The sequence below is a fragment of the Lissotriton helveticus genome, chromosome 2_1, assembly GCF_964261635.1.
Source record: "Lissotriton helveticus chromosome 2_1, aLisHel1.1, whole genome shotgun sequence".
Taxonomy (NCBI): domain Eukaryota; kingdom Metazoa; phylum Chordata; class Amphibia; order Caudata; family Salamandridae; genus Lissotriton; species Lissotriton helveticus.
The window spans coordinates 1,244,969,944-1,244,995,110 of record NC_136059.1 but is presented as its reverse complement, the minus strand read 5'-3'; the positions used below and the strand labels follow the sequence as shown (position 1 = coordinate 1,244,995,110).

Genomic DNA, 25,167 nt, shown 5'->3' with positions numbered 1-25,167 from the left:
TCGATGGTGCCCGCGCCGGTAGGCCAAAGCTGCGGTGCGGGATGAGGGTGGTGCGTCATGTAACTTTACGAGTGGTGCCCTTGAACCACAGTGCAAGTAGTGGCGTTAATTTCGACGTGGAGCAGTGGCGTCGGGGAGGCCAAGGCGTCGTTGTGAAGCGAGGCGGTGCTGAATGCGGCTCCCACAGGTCGCAGTGCGAGCAACAACTCGGTGGCGGCATCAGCAGGCACCGTCGGTGAGACCAGGGTCGCGGTGCAGTGTTGCTGCAGTGCTCTCTGCGGTGCCAAAGCTTCGGCATGAAGCAAAACGGTGTGGAGAAGTGACCAACTCCTGCAGAGAGCCAGCCAGGGGAATAAGTAAAGCCATCAGAAACAGTTACTGCCAAAGAAAAAACAGTCTTCAATCAGCTGGAGGCATTTTTATCTCCTTGACAGACTTCTAGGGAAGTGGTCCTGATGCAAGGGATAAAGGATGTAGAAGATGCTCAAAGATGCTGTGGATGCAAGGGCGGTCGACGGGGGGCCTTCCTGTAGCTACTTCTGTGTCCACAACGTCACGGGCTATGAGTCGCCCGGTGTCGCAGACACCGCAAAATCCATCTTCCGGCTGTAGCTTGCCTTCTGGAGATCAAGCTGCATTCTGATGACTCCTCAGGTTCAGTAGACTCAGGCGCAGCTTCTGAGCATCCCTGGTGCTGCACAACGGCAAGGACCAGTGACCTGGGCTGCCACTAGCCAGTCGGTTGTGGCACTGGGCGGTGAACAATAGATTAGCCGACTGACCCTTAGGGTCTCTTCCTTTGGCTGGCCTTGGGAAACAAATGTTCCACAAGCATGACACAGCAGGCACAGTCTCTGCTACTCTGCTAGCCACCAGGTGCAGCCCATGTCAGGGTAACCTCTTTCGCCAGGAGATTGGTGCAGCATGGCAGTCCTTCATCCAGACCAGTCAAGAGCTGAGGTCTGGATGACAGGGTTGCCCTTTTTATCCTCAGTAAATGCTCTCTGTATAGGTTACAGCTAGTAGCCAAAAGGCTACTAGCTTCCCTCCTTTTTGATGACCACTTCTTGCTCAGTGTGGCATCTGGCAATCCAAGGAGGCACCATTATACCCACTCACAACTTGGCGAACCCCTTTCTTGGCACCAAGCGCTCCCTAGCCCATGCTAGTGGTGTGGCTAGGAAGGGGGCTACATGCCCCAAGAAAACCAGTTTGGCAACTGGCTTCCCCTTCTCTGTCCCTAGTGCCAGTCTGCCTTCCTAAACAGTGGAGAAGCCCCTCTCCGAAGTGTTAGCCATTTACCCTTCAAAATAGTCTTCTCCTATGATGCTCGCCTTTTGGGCTAACACCCAAGTGGCTTCCTGCAAGAGAGAGGGGACTCTCTCATGCATGCATCCATGGTTTCCTTTCCCCGAGTCTTGTTAACAGGTCTCCACAGGGGGCGCAGAAAACGGTCATGGGGACAGACGACCGATGTGCAACCGTAAAGGGTACAGTAGATTAAAGGCAACAAAGTGCCAACTTTACAAAACTTGCACACCACAACAAGTTACGATAATTTGGACTAGAATGTCAGGCTTACTGTTACGAGTAGTTTGATATCTAGTATCAACTGTGGTATCACAGTTCCAGAGTTGGCACCGCTGATGGGTCAGCATGTAACTCTGTCCTCGCCAATTGGGGGACAAAGTCTTTCAACAGTAAAAATGACAGCTTTGCGTTTTTACTGTTAGAAGATGTAAAATACATGTGAAATGTACTACACCCTGACTTTGGGCTCAGTAGACCTGCTATAGGGGTGATTTACACATACTGCAGGGGGGGGGCTTGGCATTGTCATTGCTTTTAAATGGCAAAGTGGGACTGGCAGTTTACAACTACTCTTCCAGTCTACGGTGGCGGACGGGGAGGCTCGTTTTACCAAGGTCACACCCAGGGTGGGTCATTGCTTTTAAATGGCAAAGTGGGACTGGCAGTTTACAACTACTCTTCCAGTCTACGGTGGCGGACGGGGAGGCTCGTTTTACCAAGGTCACACCCAGAGTGGCTCAACCAGTGCTGCAATTCCTAGGGTGAACCTCCAACATACATGCACAGAGTACCCTGTTTACCATAGACCTGGGATTATGCCAATTGTGTACAAGCCAATTTAATATACATGTTTTAGGGTCAGGGCACCGGCACGGAGTTCTAGTTAGCAAGCTTCAGAACATTCTCGGTCATAAAAAACAGGACCAGCTGTCTAAAAAACATGGGGTCGACTATATAAAAAGAGGCATTTCCTTACAATGTCTTACTGGTTTCTCGGTTGCTAACACCTAATCAAAAGTTTTTGAAAAAAACAGCACTCCTCCTCAAGTACAACATTGATGTTAGGGGTGTGGTATTCTTCATGGGCACTTTTCTCAGGAGGGAGACGGAAATGACCAGGAAGGCACCTGCAGGCACCACCAGCAGCCAGATGCCATCCCACTTTGTGCAGCAGATATGCAACAAGAATGAGGACAAAGGGGGGAGGAGCCAAGCTCGCGATCGTAATGGTCGCTTCGTAGCTCGGCTCCGTCAGCCATCCGGCCTGCAACACATATCCTGCTTTCTATCCTGCCCCAGGACGACACACTCGAGTGGATAAAGATGCGTGAATTATTGCTCGTACTCACCGTTTGACCTGGAGGCTCCTGCGTGCCGTTATTCCGAAGTTCTGCCCCCGGAGAGAGCGGGGCCTCCGTGGAGTCGGGACCGGGGCCTCGCCTACTGGACTCAGCCCGGCGGTGGTGTCGATGATAGCCCCGGCCGAGAGAGGTGCCTGACAGCGAAGGGCCGTTGTGCGAGTAACCCGGTGGACCCGGCCCGGGCCTGCCGCGGCGGCAGTGGTGCTGGTGCGGGGTGCGGAGCTCCGAGGACTAATCGTGTGAGGGGATGCCCCCCGCCACTGTCCCGTCCATCCATCCTGGAGCCATGCGCCCTGGACTCTGTTCGTAGACCGCACAGGTGTTAGTGCGGCGGACCCCCGACTTTGGCGGCTCTCCTTTCTGCACCAAGGCTGTCATTGGCGGGGTCGCCCCCCCTTCATTTTTTCCCCCTTTGTGTGCCGGAGGGGATCCGCATCTGTGTGCCAGCTTCGTGAGCCGTAGAGAATGGTGTAGCGGCTGCACTACAAAATGGGGGCCGACGACCGGGGCTATGGATATCCCCAAATCGGTGGACCTGAGATGTTGGACGGCACGGAGACCTTGCTGTGTGGCCATGAGCCTACTATCGGTGATGTTATCAACGCCTTGTGATCCCTGCACGCGGCCCTGACCCCCGGTGCCAGGGGGACCCTGTGCGGTCCGCCGCCATCTTGGGTGGACGGCTATCCACGGTATCTTCTTGTTTCGATGGAGCCGCTACCTCGCCCCCCCTGGTCGTGGCGAAGGCTACTGTTGCCGCTCATCGACAGGTCTGCAATCCGGTGGCATTGGAACCTTTGGTGACTCACTGTTTGGCGTTTGGAAACTTAGACCCCGGACTCGGGCCTGTTCCTATCCGCGCACCCAACGGACATGGTGGACTGTCGTCTATCTCTGCTTCGGTGGGGTCGTTGTCCTGTGCTGCGGGGGAGCTCCGGTTCTTTCGGATGGCGAGACTGAACTCCTGTGTTCTGTGGCTCGGGTTAATTTTTCTGGGACGCTTGAATTGTATACCCGGACTTCTGTTCTCTTGTCTGTTGATGGCCCTCCCTGATCTACACCTTTGTCTAATATCTTTTCATTCGAGTGATTTCTTCATACTGAGTTGCCCATTTCCTGCCGCTATGTGGTGGGTGGTGGTGGTCACTAAGACAGGCCAGGGGTGAGGCAACTTATTCCCGGTGGATCGCCGGGGTACAGCTTAGCGGCGGACCGGCCCGTACTCATGGAGTTGTGGGTGACCCCCTAGTGTGTTTTACGATTCTCGAGAATGTGTCGTTCTGGTTTTAAAATATTGCGTTTGCATGGTTGGGCAGAGGGTTGGGGCCGAACATATTGTTATTGATCCTTTACTCCCCCCTCCTATTTCCTTCTTGTCCTTATGTTTTTTTTTTGTTTTGTTTTTTTCGTCTTCATTTATTTTTCTTTGTCTTTTCTATATTTCGGGTTCGGTTTAGGGCGACAGGCACGCTGCTGGGGGGGTTAGGCCGTAGCCTTCTGCAGGGGTGCTGGGTGGGATGGGTGGGTTGGGACTCTTTTCGTTGTCTTCCTTCTTAGTTCTATGGCCCTTTTGTGTCTCTTATAGGGGTGCCGCGTCTGTCCCTGTCTCCCATGGGCTGTGTGGGTGGGGTTTGCATACCCGCTGCTTCCTCTATGGGGCTCTGCTGCATTTTGAACGCGACTCTCACGCCCTCCTTATTACTGATGTTCCCAATCCTTAAATGTTTCTGCTATGGGGTACTGGTATCAGCGCGGTGTTCTTCCCCTTCAGCTCTGTTTTTCTTCTTTTTCTTTCCTTTCCTTAAGGTCAATATGGCGGGTTAGATTTTCCTTTACGGTGTCAATATTCCGGTTCCTGTTTTGTCTCTAATATGCTAATGGGTGGTGGTCTGAATGAGGTGAGTGAAACTAATTATGGCGTTGATTTATTGATAGTTGCTCTTACACTGCTGTGCGTTGCTACACTGTTCTCTCACATTGTCACCCTTTGGCCTTATTGTGGTCAATGATTCGCTCTGGGAACCCGGTAATGTCTGGTGTTGTAGTCGAACCTGCGATATTCCTTTTTGTGTTATTATAAATTTAACCTTCATTGTTTTTTTGCTGGCCGTCTGTGCTCCCCCCCCCCTTTTTGCTGCCGTAATGATTGCGATTTACTGTGTTATATTCCGTACACTGTCATCCTGGACTTATTGCTTGCCCTCTCATATAAGTGGCCGGCCTGACTGGTTGTAGGCCCGTATTTGTATATCCTTTTTGTCCAAATAAAGGTTTTCAAAAAAAAAAAAAAAAAAAAGAATGAGGACAAAAATTAAAAAAAAGGGAGACAGGAGATCGGTGTACTAATGCACACAGCTTCCTTCTGATTGGTCATCGTACTCATGTAGAAATTAGCAATCTTATAAAAGGAAAGAGGCTTTGCACAACAACAAGTTACGATAATTTGGACTAGAATGTCAGGCTTACTGTTACGAGTAGTTTGATATCTAGTATCAACTGTGGTATCACAGTTCCAGAGTTGGCACCGCTGATGGGTCAGCATGTAACTCTGTCCTCGCCAATTGGGGGACAAAGTCTTTCAACAGTAAAAATGACAGCTTTGCGTTTTTACTGTTAGAAGATGTAAAATACATGTGAAATGTACTACACCCTGACTTTGGGCTCAGTAGACCTGCTATAGGGGTGATTTACACATACTGCAGGGGGGGGGCTTGGCATTGTCATTGCTTTTAAATGGCAAAGTGGGACTGGCAGTTTACAACTACTCTTCCAGTCTACGGTGGCGGACGGGGAGGCTCGTTTTACCAAGGTCACACCCAGGGTGGGTCATTGCTTTTAAATGGCAAAGTGGGACTGGCAGTTTACAACTACTCTTCCAGTCTACGGTGGCGGACGGGGAGGCTCGTTTTACCAAGGTCACACCCAGAGTGGCTCAACCAGTGCTGCAATTCCTAGGGTGAACCTCCAACATACATGCACAGAGTACCCTGTTTACCATAGACCTGGGATTATGCCAATTGTGTACAAGCCAATTTAATATACATGTTTTAGGGTCAGGGCACCGGCACGGAGTTCTAGTTAGCAAGCTTCAGAACATTCTCGGTCATAAAAAACAGGACCAGCTGTCTAAAAAACATGGGGTCGACTATATAAAAAGAGGCATTTCCTTACAATGTCTTACTGGTTTCTCGGTTGCTAACACCTAATCAAAAGTTTTTGAAAAAAACAGCACTCCTCCTCAAGTACAACATTGATGTTAGGGGTGTGGTATTCTTCATGGGCACTTTTCTCAGGAGGGAGACGGAAATGACCAGGAAGGCACCTGCAGGCACCACCAGCAGCCAGATGCCATCCCACTTTGTGCAGCAGATATGCAACAAGAATGAGGACAAAGGGGGGAGGAGCCAAGCTCGCGATCGTAATGGTCGCTTCGTAGCTCGGCTCCGTCAGCCATCCGGCCTGCAACACATATCCTGCTTTCTATCCTGCCCCAGGACGACACACTCGAGTGGATAAAGATGCGTGAATTATTGCTCGTACTCACCGTTTGACCTGGAGGCTCCTGCGTGCCGTTATTCCGAAGTTCTGCCCCCGGAGAGAGCGGGGCCTCCGTGGAGTCGGGACCGGGGCCTCGCCTACTGGACTCAGCCCGGCGGTGGTGTCGATGATAGCCCCGGCCGAGAGAGGTGCCTGACAGCGAAGGGCCGTTGTGCGAGTAACCCGGTGGACCCGGCCCGGGCCTGCCGCGGCGGCAGTGGTGCTGGTGCGGGGTGCGGAGCTCCGAGGACTAATCGTGTGAGGGGATGCCCCCCGCCACTGTCCCGTCCATCCATCCTGGAGCCATGCGCCCTGGACTCTGTTCGTAGACCGCACAGGTGTTAGTGCGGCGGACCCCCGACTTTGGCGGCTCTCCTTTCTGCACCAAGGCTGTCATTGGCGGGGTCGCCCCCCCTTCATTTTTTCCCCCTTTGTGTGCCGGAGGGGATCCGGAAGGGATCCGCATCTGTGTGCCAGCTTCGTGAGCCGTAGAGAATGGTGTAGCGGCGGCACTACAAAATGGGGGCCGACGACCGGGGCTATGGATATCCCCAAATCGGTGGACCTGAGATGTTGGACGGCACGGAGACCTTGCTGTGTGGCCATGAGCCTACTATCGGTGATGTTATCAACGCCTTGTGATCCCTGCACGCGGCCCTGACCCCCGGTGCCAGGGGGACCCTGTGCGGTCCGCCGCCATCTTGGGTGGACGGCTATCCACTGTATCTTCTTGTTTCGATGGAGCCGCTACCTCGCCCCCCCTGGTCGTGGCGAAGGCTACTGTTGCCGCTCATCGACAGGTCTGCAATCCGGTGGCATTGGAACCTTTGGTGACTCACTGTTTGGCGTTTGGAAACTTAGACCCCGGACTCGGGCCTGTTCCTATCCGCGCACCCAACGGACATGGTGGACTGTCGTCTATCTCTGCTTCGGTGGGGTCGTTGTCCTGTGCTGCGGGGGAGCTCCGGTTCTTTCGGATGGCGAGACTGAACTCCTGTGTTCTGTGGCTCGGGTTAATTTTTCTGGGACGCTTGAATTGTATACCCGGACTTCTGTTCTCTTGTCTGTTGATGGCCCTCCCTGATCTACACCTTTGTCTAATATCTTTTCATTCGAGTGATTTCTTCATACTGAGTTGCCCATTTCCTGCCGCTATGTGGTGGGTGGTGGTGGTCACTAAGACAGGCCAGGGGTGAGGCAACTTATTCCCGGTGGATCGCCGGGGTACAGCTTAGCGGCGGACCGGCCCGTACTCATGGAGTTGTGGGTGACCCCCTAGTGTGTTTTACGATTCTCGAGAATGTGTCGTTCTGGTTTTAAAATATTGCGTTTGCATGGTTGGGCAGAGGGTTGGGGCCGAACATATTGTTATTGATCCTTTACTCCCCCCTCCTATTTCCTTCTTGTCCTTATGTTTTTTTTTTGTTTTGTTTTTTTCGTCTTCATTTATTTTTCTTTGTCTTTTCTATATTTCGGGTTCGGTTTAGGGCGACAGGCACGCTGCTGGGGGGGTTTAGGCCGTAGCCTTCTGCAGGGGTGCTGGGTGGGATGGGTGGGTTGGGACTCTTTTCGTTGTCTTCCTTCTTAGTTCTATGGCCCTTTTGTGTCTCTTATAGGGGTGCCGCGTCTGTCCCTGTCTCCCATGGGCTGTGTGGGTGGGGTTTGCATACCCGCTGCTTCCTCTATGGGGCTCTGCTGCATTTTGAACGCGACTCTCACGCCCTCCTTATTACTGATGTTCCCAATCCTTAAATGTTTCTGCTATGGGGTACTGGTATCAGCGCGGTGTTCTTCCCCTTCAGCTCTGTTTTTCTTCTTTTTCTTTCCTTTCCTTAAGGTCAATATGGCGGGTTAGATTTTCCTTTACGGTGTCAATATTCCGGTTCCTGTTTTGTCTCTAATATGCTAATGGGTGGTGGTCTGAATGAGGTGAGTGAAACTAATTATGGCGTTGATTTATTGATAGTTGCTCTTACACTGCTGTGCGTTGCTACACTGTTCTCTCACATTGTCACCCTTTGGCCTTATTGTGGTCAATGATTCGCTCTGGGAACACGGTAATGTCTGGTGTTGTAGTCGAACCTGCGATATTCCTTTTTGTGTTATTATAAATTTAACCTTCATTGTTTTTTTGCTGGCCGTCTGTGCTCCCCCCCCCCCTTTTTGCTGCCGTAATGATTGCGATTTACTGTGTTATATTCCGTACACTGTCATCCTGGACTTATTGCTTGCCCTCTCATATAAGTGGCCGGCCTGACTGGTTGTAGGCCCGTATTTGTATATCCTTTTTGTCCAAATAAAGGTTTTCAAAAAAAAAAAAAAAAAAAGAATGAGGACAAAAATTAAAAAAAAGGGAGACAGGAGATCGGTGTACTAATGCACACAGCTTCCTTCTGATTGGTCATCGTACTCATGTAGAAATTAGCAATCTTATAAAAGGAAAGAGGCTTTGCACAACAATAAAGCCTCTCCACCACCATTGCAAAATGACACAGGAGGACACAATCCAAATAGAATAGCAGTTTTTGCATATATGAGTAACTACACTGTCATACAAAACACTATTTAACTACTTTATCATTACTAGCTACTGATCTTGTAACAAGAGATATTTGAACACACCAATTTAAAATAACCAAAAAAATAAGGTAACGACAGTCTGTTTTAAAGTAATATATCCTTGCACTGTAAACATTTGCTCTGTTCTGACCTGCTCCTCAAAGGAGATAACACGCGGCTGGATCTTTTCCAAGGTGAAATGATAGATGTCTTTGGCTGTGCCGTCGGGCAGAGTGGGAAGGTGCGAACAGAAGTCTGTCAGCAATTGCCGTGAGATCACCAGGCTGACATTCTCATTGACCACTGAAAGAGACATTCACATACAAGAATTAGAAAGACTGGCTGAGTGCTTATGAGGGCATGCACATTCCACTATGAAAGAGGTCTGCTTCATGCCTGTCTGCTAACCATTCCTCCACCTGTGCCACCAGCCCCACCCTAACTCAGCCCGTAGTGAAAAATAAAATGATAATAAAGTTATCATTTTATTTTTCCTTTCTCCTGCTCTAGCAATGTGGTGACTCTCCTCCGCCTTAGCAGAGGAGCCGCCACTGGAGGAGACAAAGGTTATAAGTCCTACAATAGACTGCTATCAATGTTGAATCTGAACCATAAAATTCTAAGCAAAGTATTGGTTCTGAGATTCCACCAACATATGACATCACCGATACACAGAGACTAGAATAGTTTAATATCAACAAGAAATACTGCTATCAAAAATAGACACTTCATGAGACTAATGGAAGAAACACCGGAGAGGAGACTAATGTAGAGAAAAAATGTTATGCTCAGAGTTTCTCATTCTTATGTGGGGTACATAGACACCTGGGTAAAACTGAAACAAATGAATAAGGCTTTTGTGCTGCAATCCCACGACCAGAGTTAAAACAAAAAACTGGTGGCCTCCAAAAAACTGGTCGCATTGATGCCCTTGGGCTAAGTCCGCGCTTTAAAATTTCCATTCATTCTTATCTAATCTGTCAAGGGACGAGACAGGTTGCCCACTCTCCTCTCTGCTTTTTTGCTTCGGGCATATAGCTTTTTATAAGGTTATAAGGGGAGAGAAAAAAAGGCAGATAAATATCCCTTCCAGATGGACCACTATTCTTTCACTCTATACAGACGACTTGTTATTATTTGAGAAATTGGAAAGAGGGTTTACAGCTTACAGTGGATTATCTTGAAGAATTTGTTGAGCTGGCTGGCCTCTGCGGCCAACTGGCTGAAAACATGGGCCTACACCATACACCCAAATGGGCAGGTGGGGCTTAGGATGTTACACCACTGGGGCATTGGGTGGGAACCACACACATTACAATACTGGTAGATGGGGATATATCTAATGCAGAGAAGTTGATGGGAGCAATCTGGGAGCTCAATAAGGAATTTAAGAGGTAGCATTAATTTCTGTTAATCTTTACAACTATCAGTCATTGGCAGGGCAGCAACTATAACTAGCATTTGCAATGCAATAGGTCTCGCATTAGGAAAGTTTGAGCTATTGGTATTGTAACTGACAAATTTTTTATTTATGTGTTGGTTTTGAAAATAGCTAAATTAATAGCTTTGTCATTTACAATGCCAATAGTTATACCTTTCGCAAATGTGACACCTATAGCATTTGTAATGCAATATGTGTTGTATTTACGTGACTTAGATGTATTGATATTACAAATAAAAATGGCTTTTATTTTTTTTAATAATGCTTAAATAAAAGTTATTGTAATTTATAATGGCAATAGCTTTTGTAAATAACTTTTGTGAAGATTATGTTCATTGTATTTTATTGTGACGAAAATCCAAGAACAGAAGTGAAATATTAATTTTTTTTTGTGACATTTGTAATAAAGCTTGAAACATTGAGAGAACATATTTAAACCAGTTGTTGTTGAATGGTTGCACAGATTGATGCTGTTGTTGCGACGAGTGATGTGGTGGTGACGAGTGATGCTGTGGCGTTCAGTGATGCTGTGGTAGCACATAGTGATGTTGTGGTGCCCCTGAGTGATGCTGTGGTGGTGCTGAGTGATGCTATGGTGACGCGATAGAGGGAGGGCGATAGACAGAGGGAGGGCGATAGACAGAGGGAGGGCGATAGACAGAGGGAGGGCGATAGATAGACAGATAGATAAAGTGTATTTATGTTGCATTGAGTAGAGTGTAATTATGTGGCGTGTAATTATGTGGCACTGAGTGGTAATCTGGGGAGTTTATTTACGTTGCATTGAGAAGAGTGTAATTTTGTGGCGTGTAATTATGTGGCACCGAGTGTTATTTGGAGTGTATGTTGCATTGAGTGCAGTGTAATTATGTAGCATATAATTATATGGCACTGAGTGGTATTATTTGGAGTGTATGTTGCATTGAGTGCAGTGTAATTATGTAGCATATAATTATGTGGCACTGTGTGGTATTATATGGAGTTTATTTATGTTGCATAGAGTAGAATGTAACTATGTTGCGTGTAATTATGTGGCACTGTGGTATTATGAGGAGAGTACGTTGTATTCAGTAGAGTAATAGTGTGGCGTGTAATTATGTGGCACTGAGTGGTATTGTTTGGAGTGTATGTTGCATTGAGTTCAGTGTAATTATGTAGCATATAATTATGTGGCACTGAGTGGTATTGTGTGGAGTGTGTGTTGCATTCAGTAGAGTAATTATGTGTTGTGTAATTATGTGGCACTGAGTGGTATTTGGAGTGTATGTTGCATTGAGTGCAGTGTAATTATGTGGCGTGTAATTATGTGGCACTGAGTGATATTTGGAGTGTATGTTGCATTGAGTGCATTGTAATTATGTAGCATATAATTATGTGGCACTGAGTGGTATTGTGTGGAGTGTGTGTTGCATTCAGTAGAGTAATTATGTGTTGTGTAATTATGTGGCACTGAGTGATATTTGGAGTGTATGTTGCATTGAGTGCTGTGTAATTATGTGGCGTGTAATTATGTCGTACTGAGTGGTATTTGGAGAGTATGTTGCATTGAGTGAAGTGTAATTATATGGCGTGTAATTATGTGGCACTGAGTGGTATTTGGAGTGTATGTTGCGTTGAGTGCAGTGTAATTATGTAGCATATAATTATGTGGCACTGAGTGGTATTGTGTGGAGTGTGTGGAGTGTGTGTTGTATTCAGTAGAGTGTAATTGTGTGGCGTGGCTGGCTGGATGGATGATGGATGGATGGATGGATGGATGAAAAGTGTAAGAGAGAGTGCAGACAGTGACAGAGCTTGGGAAGGACAGAGGAAGAGAAAAGTAATAAAGAGGGAGGGAAAAATAGATGATGAGTTAGAAACAGAAGAAAGCGAAAGAGAACAGGTAGAGAGAGAGAGAGAGAGAGAGAGAGAGAGAGAGAGAGAGAGAGAGAGAGAAAGGGAATGCTGAAGAGGGACAGAGGGTGAACACGTAAGCTTGATTGAGAGAGAATGAGGGGCAAAGAAAATGAGAGTTGAAAAGAACGGATGAATGGAGAGAGGGGGAGATGGACAAAGGCAAAGATTGAGAGAGACTTAGAAGGCAAAGAGTGAGAGAAAGAGAAAAATACTAGAGAATGGGAGAAACATCTTGTTCGGTCATAAAAGAAAGATTGTAAAAGACAATGAAAAAGAGTAAAAGAGAGAGAGGGAAAGAGATATGGGCAGGGTGAGAAAGTAAAAGATATAACTGAAGAGATTAACATCCAAGTATGGTGTCAGTGATAACAGACTCGGATTGAAAGAGGACGGAGCAGACCGTCCTTGAAAGAGGAGATATAAAGGGCATCCGTCAGCCCTGAGACACTTGCTTTCTGCAATTCAAAATGGCAACTTCTCAGCCCTTCATAAAAATACCTCGGGAATTTATAACTTCCACCAAAATATTCTAGGGATGGAGTGAGAGCTGAGAGCACGAAAGCGAGAGAGAGGTTGTTACAGGAAGAGAGGGCGAGAGTCAAGCAGGTCTGGGCAACAAACAAAAGAGAGTGTGAGTGCACGAGAGATAGGTTAATACAGAAAGAGAGAATGAGAGACTACCATGTTTAGGTAACAAACGAAAAACAAGAACAAATCCCACGTGACACTATTGTTCCGGTGTTTCCCCCAAATATTCTAGGACTGTGTGTGACACCGTGACAACCCCTCACAGGCCACTACTCCCAGGAGTCAAGCTCTGGTAACCCTTGTGAGCTCACAATGCCTGGTAAGAAAGTGTGAACTAAGAAACAGAGACAGGGGTTACAGGAGGGGAGGGGTTATCACAGGAAGAGACAGGGAGAGACGGAGGTCTGGGCAACAAGCAAAAGAGAGAGTGTGAGCACGAGAGAAAGAGAGAGAGGGGTTATTACAGGAAGAGAGCGAGAGACGGGCATGTCTGGGAAACAAACAAAAGAGAGTGTGAGAGCACAAGAGAGGGGTTATTAAAGGAAGACAGAGTGAGAGGCGGGCAGGTTTAGGCAACGGGCAAAAGAGAGAGTGTGAGAGCACGAAAGAGAGATAGGTTATTACAGGAAGAGAGAGATGGGCATGTCTGGGGCAACAAACAAAAGGGAGTGTGAGAGCAAGAGAGATCTCAACGGGGACGATGGCGCTTCCATATCTTTCACTGACGGAGAGAATATGGTTTGTAAAAAGAAACGTGTTTTCTACAAATTCTTTTTCATTGACTTGCTTTGTTCTAAATCGAGTCAAATGATCTCATGTGGTAAAAATTAGAAAAGCCGGCGGAAGCACGGCAGCCAAGGGAGAGCATATGGCCTTAGTTGCAGACTAAGAAACTGCTGTAACTGCTTCGAGTCCCAGCATGGGCTCAACATTGCACAGTGCGAGCTGTATTTAAAACAAGCTCTCTGCATTGCGTGGCGGGGGGGGGGCATCCTTTGAAGTCGGAAGGGTGGGAGGGAATGAGCATATGGGGTGTAAGCGATAACGAAAGTAAGAGGGGGAGCAGGAAGTGAGGCCGAGCGCGCACTGGCGAAAGTCTTTGCCAGCTTCGCGCTTGAATGCCTCATATGCACAGGCCATAAACCGCATTCCAGAGGTCTTTGGTAGGCTTTTCTTTTCCCCTTACTATAATCTCGCCAGCAATGCGCAAGCGCATTGGCAGGCGAGACCTAAAAATTGGGGTGCTTCCAATATAGCATTATCATTTTAGTAATGTACCCACGTGGATACCAGTGTCCTGGTTTGGAGAGGTAGAGGAGACTATGAGAGCCATCATTTGGGTTGAAGGCCAACAAAAGGTGGCTTTAATAAGCTTAAAACTGAAGTTGATATCCAAACCTTCTTATGCCCCTTCCATATCCCAGGTGGGAATTCTAAATGATAGAGTTTTGTTCAAGCCTCAAAAGGTGGCCCACTGGATAGACGCTAGTCTGACAATGGTTTGTGATTTATATCAAAATGGAGAGTTGCATACCTAGACAAATAATGTGAACATGATCCAAAGAAATCAATAGAAGTACAATATGGGAAAGGTCATATGAGGCGTTTTGGGCTCCAATTATTTCTAGTATACACTCCCTCTTTCTCTTATATGCAGGGTCCCTGGAATGATGTGATTGTGCAGCTGTGTGGATTTTTGCATCATTATAGATTTGCCGCATGTCAGCTAATCCACCATCTGCCGCATAATCTGCAGAGGTTAACCAAAACAAAATTAGTTTCTAGCTCAAAAGGTTCAAAAGTTACTAAAATGCAGCAACACGTGTTGCCGCACAGTGGTAGGCCCTTTGCAAAACTGGACTAGCAACACTGCTACCAAGTTTTTAAAATATGAAATAATAAAGTAATACTTTTACAAAAATCTGCCACATAATTTGCCTTTTCTTTTTGCATAATTTACTAAACTCGTTCACATAATTTGGCCCTCTCCTGCTGCAGAATTCCTGTGGTCCTGCTTATGGTTCGCACTTGCGTAAACGGTACCCCTGCCCACGCGTCTTTATCATATGCAGAACATGCTATGCGCCGCTCCCAGATTTGAGTTCAAAGTGATAGATTCTCTTGTGGTCTTGCTGGTATGGACCGGATAAAGAAGCAGGGTTCAGTTACCTTTCCTCAAACTTGACAGATCGGAGGGCAGGCTCAGACTCCTGGATTTGGAATTATATTATATGGATTCCAGATGGAACATGTGGCTCTGTGATGCATAGCGGAGTATAACTGGGAGAAGCAGCTTTAACCAGGGGACTCATGACGAATATTTCCAGTAACGCCAGATTTCAGCTATATCGTTTTAACTTTCTTCAAAAAATGTACATGACCCCTGCAAGAAGGCACAGAATTTATCCAGATAGATCATCCACATGTTCTAAGTGTGAGAAGGTGGGCGCTGCCTTTCTACACGAAATGGAGCTGTAGACTGCTTCAATAGGTTTGGCAGGCAACGGTGCAGAGATTGGAGCAACTAGTCAAAATCACTGTGGCGCTTTTGCTTTGCCACTAACCCCTCAATGTAATACCTATGCCAAGAGATCTGCAGTTTACTTATAAATTTGATATGTTGGGGTTGATGCTGGTGAAGCGACATACTGCTATTCACTGGATGAGAATGCGGGGCTCCTCCTTGACAAGTTGTTAAAGGGAACTGCGGGAGTTCCATATAGAAGAGGAGATCATAATGAAAATGGTCAAACCAGATACGAAATTGCAGGATGATTTGGAATTGTAGTCCGATATTCTTGACCTGTTAATTTCAGTTGGGGAATAAGGGACTGACTAATAAGTAAGGGGTCGCTCTATGAATTAATGTACTGTTGCCATACAAGGAGTTCACAATGCTGCTTGTATTGTGATTTATGCTTTATAAGAGGAGAAGCGAGATGGGTCTGAAGTTTTTGAGGTCCATCGGGTTGGCAGGGAATTTCTTCAGCAAGGGGTTGATCTCTGTGCGTTTCCAGTCTTACGGGAAGATGGCGGAGTTGAAGGAGCAGTAGATGTTGCTACAGAGTTAAGGGGCGATGGGGATGCCTGCTTTGTTGAAGATGTGGTGCGGGCAGGGGTCCAAGCTGAGTAGGGTCTGTTGGGGTCAAGAATCATAGGGTGAGGTGGGTGGGGTGGTCTTGGGTATCGAAGCTGTAAAAGCTGTCACTTTCCTCCTTGATCTTGAGGTGGAAGTAGGTGCACAGGTTGTTGAAAAGATTTTTGGCGCCGGGGAGGGGGGGGGGGGCGGCGTTTACTGTCTCTGTGCTGGGTCTAGTGAATTCTTTGACCAGGGCGAAAAGTTCATTGCTGTGGAGTGCATTGATCCTTTTTTGTAGGGGCCACTTTCTTTGTTGTTCTGATGAGGTAGTGGTATGTGGTGACAGCGGTCTTGAAGGCCGAAGGGTCTTCCAGTGTCTTCCTTCTTTACCATCTATTCTCGAGCTGTCTACAGGTGCGTTTGGACTCAAGAAGGGCGAGAGAGAACCAGCTGGCTTTCTTGAAGTGTTGCTTGCTTGTGGTTATCTTCGGGGGCAAGGTGTTGATGCAGTCAGAGACCCATCTGTGGAGGTTGCGTGCTGCAGTGTTGGAGTCTGTGGATGTCGGTGGAGGGGTTTTGCCGACAGCGGTGGTGAGCTATTATTCTGTGACTTTGCTCCAGCTTCTACGAAGGTAGCGGTGGGCGTGTTGTGGTGGTGGTGTATGGTGGGTTTGGTGACGAGGAAGTGGACGCAGCGGTGGTCGGTCCACTGGAGCTGGGTGGTTTGGCTAAAGACGATGTCGCTGGTGGAGAAGATTGGGTCGAGCATGTGTCCTTCTGTGTGTGTTTGGGGTGGAGGGGGAGACCAGCTGTTTGAGTCCAACTGTGGCGAGGTTTACCTGCAGGGACAAGATGTTTTTGTCGTTACAGTTGTCCAGGTGAAAGTTAAAGTTGACGAGGAGGATGTAGTCTGTAGAGGCAAGAGCATGGGGTGCAATGAAGTCGATGATGGAGTCGCTGAAGGGTGGGTGGGGTCCATGGTGTCTGTAGATGAGGATGCAGTGGAGGGTGGTGTTTGATTGGTCTGGAAGTGGAGGTGCTCCATGTTGGCTGAGAGGTCGTCTGCATGGGTGGTGAGGCGGATGGTGTCAAGAATAAAACGTAATGTCAAAGAGCCAGATCTAGAACACATGAGGTGCTGCAATTATTGTTTACAGCAGAAAACACTCAAATTGGTGACCTGATTTTATCACCTGCTGTTAGACAGGACTAAACGTTATCTACTGCATATTAAAGTTAAATGGGAGAACGAACTGGGCAGATATCTTAGAAACAAAGAATAGGGGAAAGTCTTAAAACACTCGCAAAAGATTTCAATGTATAGGAGACTCAAATGCACTCAATATAACTATATATTCATGACCTACATGTCAGCCAAGTGGATAAACCTGCTCAGGCCTCGAAAATATATTTACCAACTCTCTATGGTGGCTCAGATTTTATTTTTGTGGCCTATTTGCCCATTTTGGAGCGAGATCTTGACCTGGCAAAGAACAGGTGTTCTTTTGAGTTAGAAAGTGAATTAGCACTAAATATGGCTTTAAATCTTTTTCTTGTATCTGGCCACATTTGTTGTGTGTTCAAGGAGAGATCAAATGTCAGCTTACAAATTACTGATTATTTTATCCAGGAGAATTGTTTAATGTTCTGTCTCTCACTGCAACGTTAGATGATTTTGTGAACTGTATCACTGTGAAGGAGGTCAGCTTTTTCAACAAACATTTAAATAGCTTGTAAATTAACAGAACAAATATTTCAAAATATATCTGCAATTGGAAAAGCACAGTTTTGGGCATTTAGAAGTGTGATGGAAATAAGCATTTTAATGGGGTCAAAACAAATCAGAACTTTACTTGGTGATGTGCAAATGATAAATATTTTCAGAAACCCGATTTCGAAACACTACAGTTTGTATGCTATAAAGTTTTATCAGTAAAACTGTAGGTCAGTGGGATATTTTGGTGCCATGTCAATGTAAAATGTGCCGACTAAAAATGACAGTGTGTTACCACATCATGCTTTAGTAAAATAATTATTTAAAGTTAGAGTATTTAAACAAACTGAGAAACATTCCTGCACCTGTCATAATGACAAAGCTATTACTAAACTAAGAGGCAAGTTAGGGGTCATGTGTACCCTATATGTAGCTTAGATTTGAATTATACATGGAGCAAAGGTTTTGTCTATTAAAACAAAGAGTTTTTTATGTACAGCAGACTTGCTGAACTCCCATATTTGAAGGTGCTCTCATGTGATAAAGAAGAAAAAGGTGACTGTGAAATAAATTATTTACCCAATTCCCGGAACACACAATTTGAGACCAGTTCATGGATCAAGAGCATTACAGTTAGTTCAAGCAGATTATTCAAGTTACTAGATCTGCAGGTCTGGTAACATTTTTAAGATCTGAGGCTTCCTGATGATGAACAAAGGATATTAAATTTCCTTGTGACTATCATATTACCATATGGCCTCGGCCAGCGAGATATAGGTGTATTGTAGAAGAATCAGGGAGCAGTTGAAATTCTTTTTGGGTAGAGGGTTTATTTCTACCACAGGCCTGTTCCAAAGACCTAAAATAGGGAATGCAGGCAACAGACACATTGATCTGGGATTAATTTTGACCATACAGTACACATCAATGCCCTTTAGATAACGATGCGCTGGAAATCGAAAGAGGGTCCCAGCAGCAAGAGATGGAGGGCTGAGCTGCTTAAGTGGGCTAGTAGTGAGGGTGCTATTCGCTTCCAGCAGGCGCGACGTCAGAATAATGAAAAGGCGCTGGACGAGGCAAGAGCATGGGAGGAGCTGGTTCAGACGCTGATAAGCCAATTCACTGGGGAAGACAGGGAATAGAGTGATGGGGCGCACAGGGGGTAACTAACACCCAGTAGGGATATCCAGGCTTTCTGTCAGCACGAGCCTTATCTATTGAATTGTTGTAGATATAAGGAACACACCAGTGGAAGGGAGGGGGGAGGGGGGAAAGGGGAGGGAGTTCTCAGTTGTTCATTTGATTAGACATAGTATGTAAACAGTGTTGGTTGTCTGACACAATGCATGAGGATTGGCGGTACGGTGCAGTTTCTTATTGTACTGCAAGGGGAACATTGGACATGACCATTAATTAGCAGAATAGGTGATATGTAATTGAACCCACGGATACCTGATTAATGGGGGGGAAGAATGTTTGTTAAATGTGATGATGAATATCTGATTGCCGCAATGAAAATCAATAAAATATGTTTTTTAAAAAAATCTATAAACTTTAGTGCCAAAACACCCCTTCTATTGACAAATGGCGGCGCAGTATGGCAAGATGGGAAAAGTCAGAAAGTCTTGCACTAATGGCAGGAAAGAAGAGGTCTACATAGAAGGCCGCTCACTCAAGTGGGACCAAATTTTACTGATCTTCGAAAATCCTGGAACAGGGAAAATAAGTTATCCTGAGGAAAGGCAAGTGGGTTCATTTACAGGAAACATAAAATCCCACCCTTGCAACATTCCATCCCACCAATGGTTATATAAGCATTGAACACACAGTTTGCTACTAGTATTTGTGGAAACCCGATGGATTCAAACATCTTGTAAGATACCTGTATGTTATTTGTGAACGACTAGCAGAAGCATTTATGCTACTAAATATCCTGTACTGCTGTATTTGCATGACAAAATTCAATTAACAGATTTTAAAAATTACATTTTGCACCTAACATTAAAATAAACTGTATAATTGATAAATACACGATAATTGTTACAATAAAATTATTTCCACTAAAGAAATTATATTTACAAAAAACGTTCTCCCCTTTGGTTGGTCAACAGCTCTAAAGGGCTGTTTTACTTGCTTTCATATGTAAAAGTGAAACCAATATAATCTTTCGTCCTATCAATATTTCCAACACCCATTAGTACGTGACCGGACATGCAGCAAAGACAACTGCCAACACATTAGGTGTGGTGAAGTACAATGCTCAAAACAATTTACCTGCACAGCCCCTGAAGTGTGTGTGCAACTTACTCGCACACTGAAATAAACTTCGTAATTACTTACTGATATTTCTAAATACTTCAAGAAGGCCTTTCAAGAAAGCTTTTCAGTTAGAATAGGCCCAACTGTGTAGCTTCTTTTTCGAGTACATCAAAGGCTTTGCCCCTACTCTGAAGTAACTTTTTAGATGGCAGTGTCCTGCAAACAAACTCCCACTAACATTTACACTACATGAAAAGACCATTCGGCAGTACATGCCACACCGAGAGAGAAAAATTTACATCAGCAGCAATCAAAGTCTACTCTACCTGTCACCACCCTTAGACACACAAAACATGAACTCTCCAAGTGTGCAACAATTAAATGGTTGATCTGGAAGGGAATTAACTTGAAATCTTTTAAATGCTGTGGACCTTTAGAGAAACTTTAGGCACTTTCACTTAAACATTCTAATTAAAACTTTGCAACTTCAACCGTTGCCTAAAAGAAAGAATTTTGAGGAGCTCGGTTTTGAAATTGAACCTCTTAAATGTAACTGGAGAAGAGTATTCTTGGTGGAATTACTAAAGATACACACAGCGCTGGATACCAGTGTCCAAATTCATACATTAGGTGAGGAGAAAATATGATGATCGAACTGAACACAAACTTGATACAAGAAGTATGTGTAATACTGTAAAACAAATAAGCAGCCGAAGTAAGACTTACTTGCTTCAACAAAGGCTTTTAAAGCTTCCAGTTGTTCGTTCCCAGGCAGCTGAAGAGCCTTTTCAAGAATCTGACGGTACCTGTCAAAACAAGAGTGAAAAAAACTAAGAACTGTTGAACTTTAATAAACTTTGATAGCATGCAAAAGCTGAGCCTAGCGTTTTTTTCCATTCATTTTAAACGGTCAAGCTGCCTTTGAGTACTAAACGAAGGACACTGAAGAAATATAAAAAGAATCTATAAGAAGCAAGTGCTCCCAGACCCATGTGCTATACAACTCCCTGGAAAGGTAGGAATATGTATGTGGACAGTAGAGTAGTAGTGGGTTTTCGGCGACTGGGAATCCTCTGTAGTGCAAATTGTTAATGGATGGATTTAGACACATGACTGACTGCCCTAGTGAGGATTGACAGAGAAGGCTGTTTGAGAGCCAGAATGCTAATTTAGTTTTTGGAACCCTTAACCGTTACTTTAGTAGCTGGGTTTGTATTATACCAAAATGGTTTACGGTTTAATCATTATACATTCTTGGGAGTTAGGTTATTTGCAGTGTGTGTGCGCAACATACTGTGCATGCAGTGAGTTGCAATGCTTTCAGCTATTTCAAGTGGCAGGCAGAGAATGCCGAGTCATTTGTTATTAATAATAATAATTGTGTTCCAGAATTTTATATATATATTTTTTTTTATTTTAACAGATTTTATTGAGTTTTTGAACAAATAACGCCAGTCATAAATACAAGATTTGCCAGAGAAATAATATAACTATACCTTCGAATCCCCCGAGGGTTTGGTGGGATGAAAACATTAACAGAAACAAAAAGGAACATTTTTCAATAATTGAACAGAAAGAGTTGCGCATGAGACACTGTACCTGCCCCAAACCACCACCCACAATGTATGACATACAGATGGCATGTAGCAATAAAGCCTGTTAAGCATTCCTGGCATTTGGGTGTATTTCCCTCATCAATGTGTTTGCTCATAGTATGGACGGGTTCAAGTGTCATCCCCCTTGTACTCTGCCTACTTCTGCCATATCTTGGAGTGTTTCTGGGGGCAACCCTTCACCTGAAAAACTGCCACCTCGAGTCCCATGAAGAAGTCTATGCCTCTCAGAAGTATAATATTTTAAATATATTGTGTATTTGTTTACAATATTGGTATAATTTGAGGTTGTACATAGAGCAGTTATTCTGCTGGAGACACAACAATGATTTCCTGCATGTTTTAGAGCGGCATCGTGAAAGTCTTTTGTCCATGGCAAGTGGTTTTTAGTTAGGTATTGCTAGTTGTTCGTGTCTTTCCCTGATAGTCCAGTTTTTGGTTAAATTAGCAGCCTCATTCAGAAATGCTTTTTCCAACTCTCCGAGTAGGAACACAGTGTTACCGGTTGTTCTGAGGATAAAGTGAGAGTACTAGGGGCGATGTAATGATTCCAGGGGAACATGATTTATCAGCAGTATACTTTCTTAGATATTCAAGTTCTCCTTGTCTTTTGCTGTTTTATGTTCCTAGGAAGCAACTGATGAACAGAGGAGAATTTTAATACCATGTTTATACAAATATACAGCGAGTGGCATCATATAGCTGAATGACTTTGGCCTTGTTCAAGCTGGTTTTCAATTCTGACCAACATATTGTTACATCTGCATGTATGTTTATGAAATGATTTCAGATGCGGTTTCATTTTTCTTTCATAGCACGGGTAATTTATATGAGCAAGGATTTTTAGTCAAAGGTTTTAACTTAATTTCGAACACATATTCTATGGAAGAGGCTCAGAGGTGATTAGGTGAACACTTATCCTGAACCACTGCCTCCTTGGCTCTATCGTAAGCCTCTGGTACGTTTCCTTTTTTTTTTATCTTTTCTCATCTCCACTTATGCTTTTCCGATTTTTTACTGCGAAAATCAATTTGAATGAAGTGCTCTGTACTGTTTGCCAACTGTATGATATAACAATGCAATGACTTTGGGATGCAATTATTATTTAAGATGTACATACACTTATGAGAAATTCCTTGCCTACTGCTTCAGGATGCGGGGAGGTTGTTTTAATGTTATGATAAAGTCGAATGGAGGAATAAACAACACAAATGTCAATACTGGAACTGACTTACAAAATTTTTTGTAGTAACCCCTATATGAATGAAACATAACGGTCCGTTTTTTTCTAACGTCACTAGTTTGTTTATTTATTTCACTAGTCACTTTTTGTTTCTGAGAAGTACTTTTTTTAGGTGCATATACAAAAATATACAAAAAGAAAACAATCAAATACAATAACATATATTCACTGTACATATTTACAACACATCCACCCCACGCTATTGACTAGTCCATTCAGCTCACATTCACACATGCATATATATAACAAAAAACATATAATATGGCCCTTGGCCAAAACAAATATTTCAACGTACAATTTATGTACCCTACTAAATTCCTAATGTGACTATATTACATGAAAGTATACAGTTAGAAGGGGGCGGAGCTAGCAGCCGCGGAAAATGGCCGCATAGTCCCGGGGCTCCGTCGACACTGTTTTATTAATCCTACACTATCCTGCGTCAATCCGTGATCTGCGACCCCCCCTCCCCCTAAAGTGTTGCGGATTACCTGGGGGCCCGGCCGACCCGACTTGAGACGGATCCCTTCAGCTCCGGCGGAGTGGGCGGGCTGCATCGCTGAGACTCTTGGAGGGCCCGTGATCCGCGGTCTCCAGTTGCGACGTGCTCGCGTTGAGTGCTGCGACGTGCGGCTGAGACTGTGCGGCCGAGACTGAGCGGCTGAGCGGGCGGCTGTCGGGACCCCCCGCTGGGCACAGCAAAGCACCGGAAGAGTAGCCGCGGGGAGTGCGGCCATCATTACCTGCACTGCGGACCCGGACCTCGCTCCAGCCAGCGGTGAGAGGTCGGGAGGGGGCTGAATGCACGCGTGGCCTCCCGCGGACCCAGGGCGCCAGGGGCACGCACGGCAGCGGTCATAGATTTTTGCAGCGGAAGGGGGGGCGAAGGTACTTGTGGACTCCCTCCTCCTACCTACCCAGGGAGCCCGGGACGGCTCGCCTGGCCCGAGATCTGCCCCTCTCCTGGTCTGGAGCACTGGCTTACAGGGGACCGCGCGCCTCCCCCACTCTCCCGCTGCTTCTCCAGCACGAGACCCAGGCCCCACCGCATTGCTAACGGCAGTTTGAATATCTGAGGGTGGCGGACCTGCTGCTCCGCCGACCCAGCGGTACCACGACGGTCCCGGAGCCCATAGCTGGCGCTGGGCGATCTCCTTAAAGTCCCAGTAGTGCTGATCTTGTGGTCTGAAGGCGGCAGTAATTACTTGGTGGCCAGATTCCCCTTCACGCAGAGGCGAAGGCATACCAGGACCACAGGAGCCATGGGGAAGGGAGACAGGACCCAGAGCAAGCTCCCCTTCTCTCAGCGGAGGGTCCAGGTGCTGAGTCCGCAAACGCACCAGGATGAGGCTTTGCCCACGGGGGAACGTCAGGAGGACAATTCGGAAATAAAAACGATGCTGCGCTCCATGGAATCGAATATCCAAACGAACATCACGGCGCTGGGGACCAAGATGGACGCCATGTCATATAGGATGGACCGCATGGCGGAGCGTCTCGACAAACACACAGAGAGGCATGACATGGCGGAAAGGCGCATCACGGAGGTGGAGGAGGCCCAGACAGACTTGGATACCGCGAGGCGCCGGGCGGAGACGTTGATCAAGACTCTGCAAGACAAGACGGAGGATTTAGAAGCACGGTCCCGGCGTTGCAACCTCCGCATCCTTGGCCTGCCGGAGACCACTCAGACTGGAAGAATGGAGCAGTTTGTGGAAACCCTGCTCACCAACCTGCTTGGAGAAGGAGTGTTCTCGTCCATGTTCGTGGTCGAACGTGCTCATCGGTCTCTGGGCCCACGTCCTAATCCTGGTCTCCCTCCGCGGCCAATTATAGCGAAGCTGTTGAATTACAGAGACAGGGACACGGCACTTCGGTTGGCACGTTCCAAAGGTGATCTGCACTTCGAGGGATCAGTGATTTCCATCTTCCCTGACTTCACGGCCCGGGTACAGGAGGCGCGCAAACACTTTGCGCCGCACAAGAAACGACTCAGAGACATGGGCCTTGATTACGCCATGCTGTACCCAGCCAAGCTGCGTGTGAATAGGCAGGGACATTCGCACATCTTCACGGACCCTGCGGAGCTGCAAAAAGCTTTGAAGAAATGGGCTCGAGACAAGCCGGAAGAGCAGGCGGATAATCAGGAAGGAGCTGGTCAGCAACCTGAGGACAATCAGGAGTGACCTGGCGGTGACCGCTCTGTGGTGCAGGGTTTGCAGACTGCTCCTTTTGAGGTCGTGTGTGCCTGGAGTGATCTGGATCCGGAGGAACTGTTTGCTGCCGAGATGTCACAGTTAAGAGGTCGTGGGAGGCGGGCACAGTTATTGCCCCTTGTTGTGCTAGACTACACCCATTGTGACTGCTGCTCTTGCTGGCCTATTACTATTTGATGGGTTGTGGTTGCAGCGATGGGGTCGGGTTGGGGGGGGGGGGGGCGCTATTCCCGGCATGACCGGGGGTAATGTTGAAGTGATATCTGTGGTTTGATGGGCTGATGCATACTAGATGGTGTTCGACGGGTGGTAGGGTCTCAGGGCACCAGAGTTGTGACTTACTAGGTGAGTCTGTAGTGGCTGGCTACCTTTGCCCACGAGCCGTTGGCTATGGGGTTTCTGGACTGGTG

General features: G+C 46.3%; 1 protein-coding gene across 2 annotated transcripts in view; it reads right to left on the bottom strand.

The window, feature by feature from the left end:
• The window catches only part of COPS4 (COP9 signalosome subunit 4), a 187,964-nt gene that overhangs the window by 120,124 nt on the left and 42,673 nt on the right, over positions 1-25,167 (bottom strand). For both annotated transcript variants that reach the window (XM_078676188.1, XM_078676189.1), the window contains exons 2-3: positions 20,412-20,491; positions 8,920-9,071 (exon numbers count right to left, since the gene is read on the bottom strand). In XM_078676188.1, coding sequence (XP_078532314.1) covers positions 8,920-9,071; positions 20,412-20,491 — 232 coding nt within the window. The remainder of the gene's footprint in view (positions 1-8,919; positions 9,072-20,411; positions 20,492-25,167) is intronic.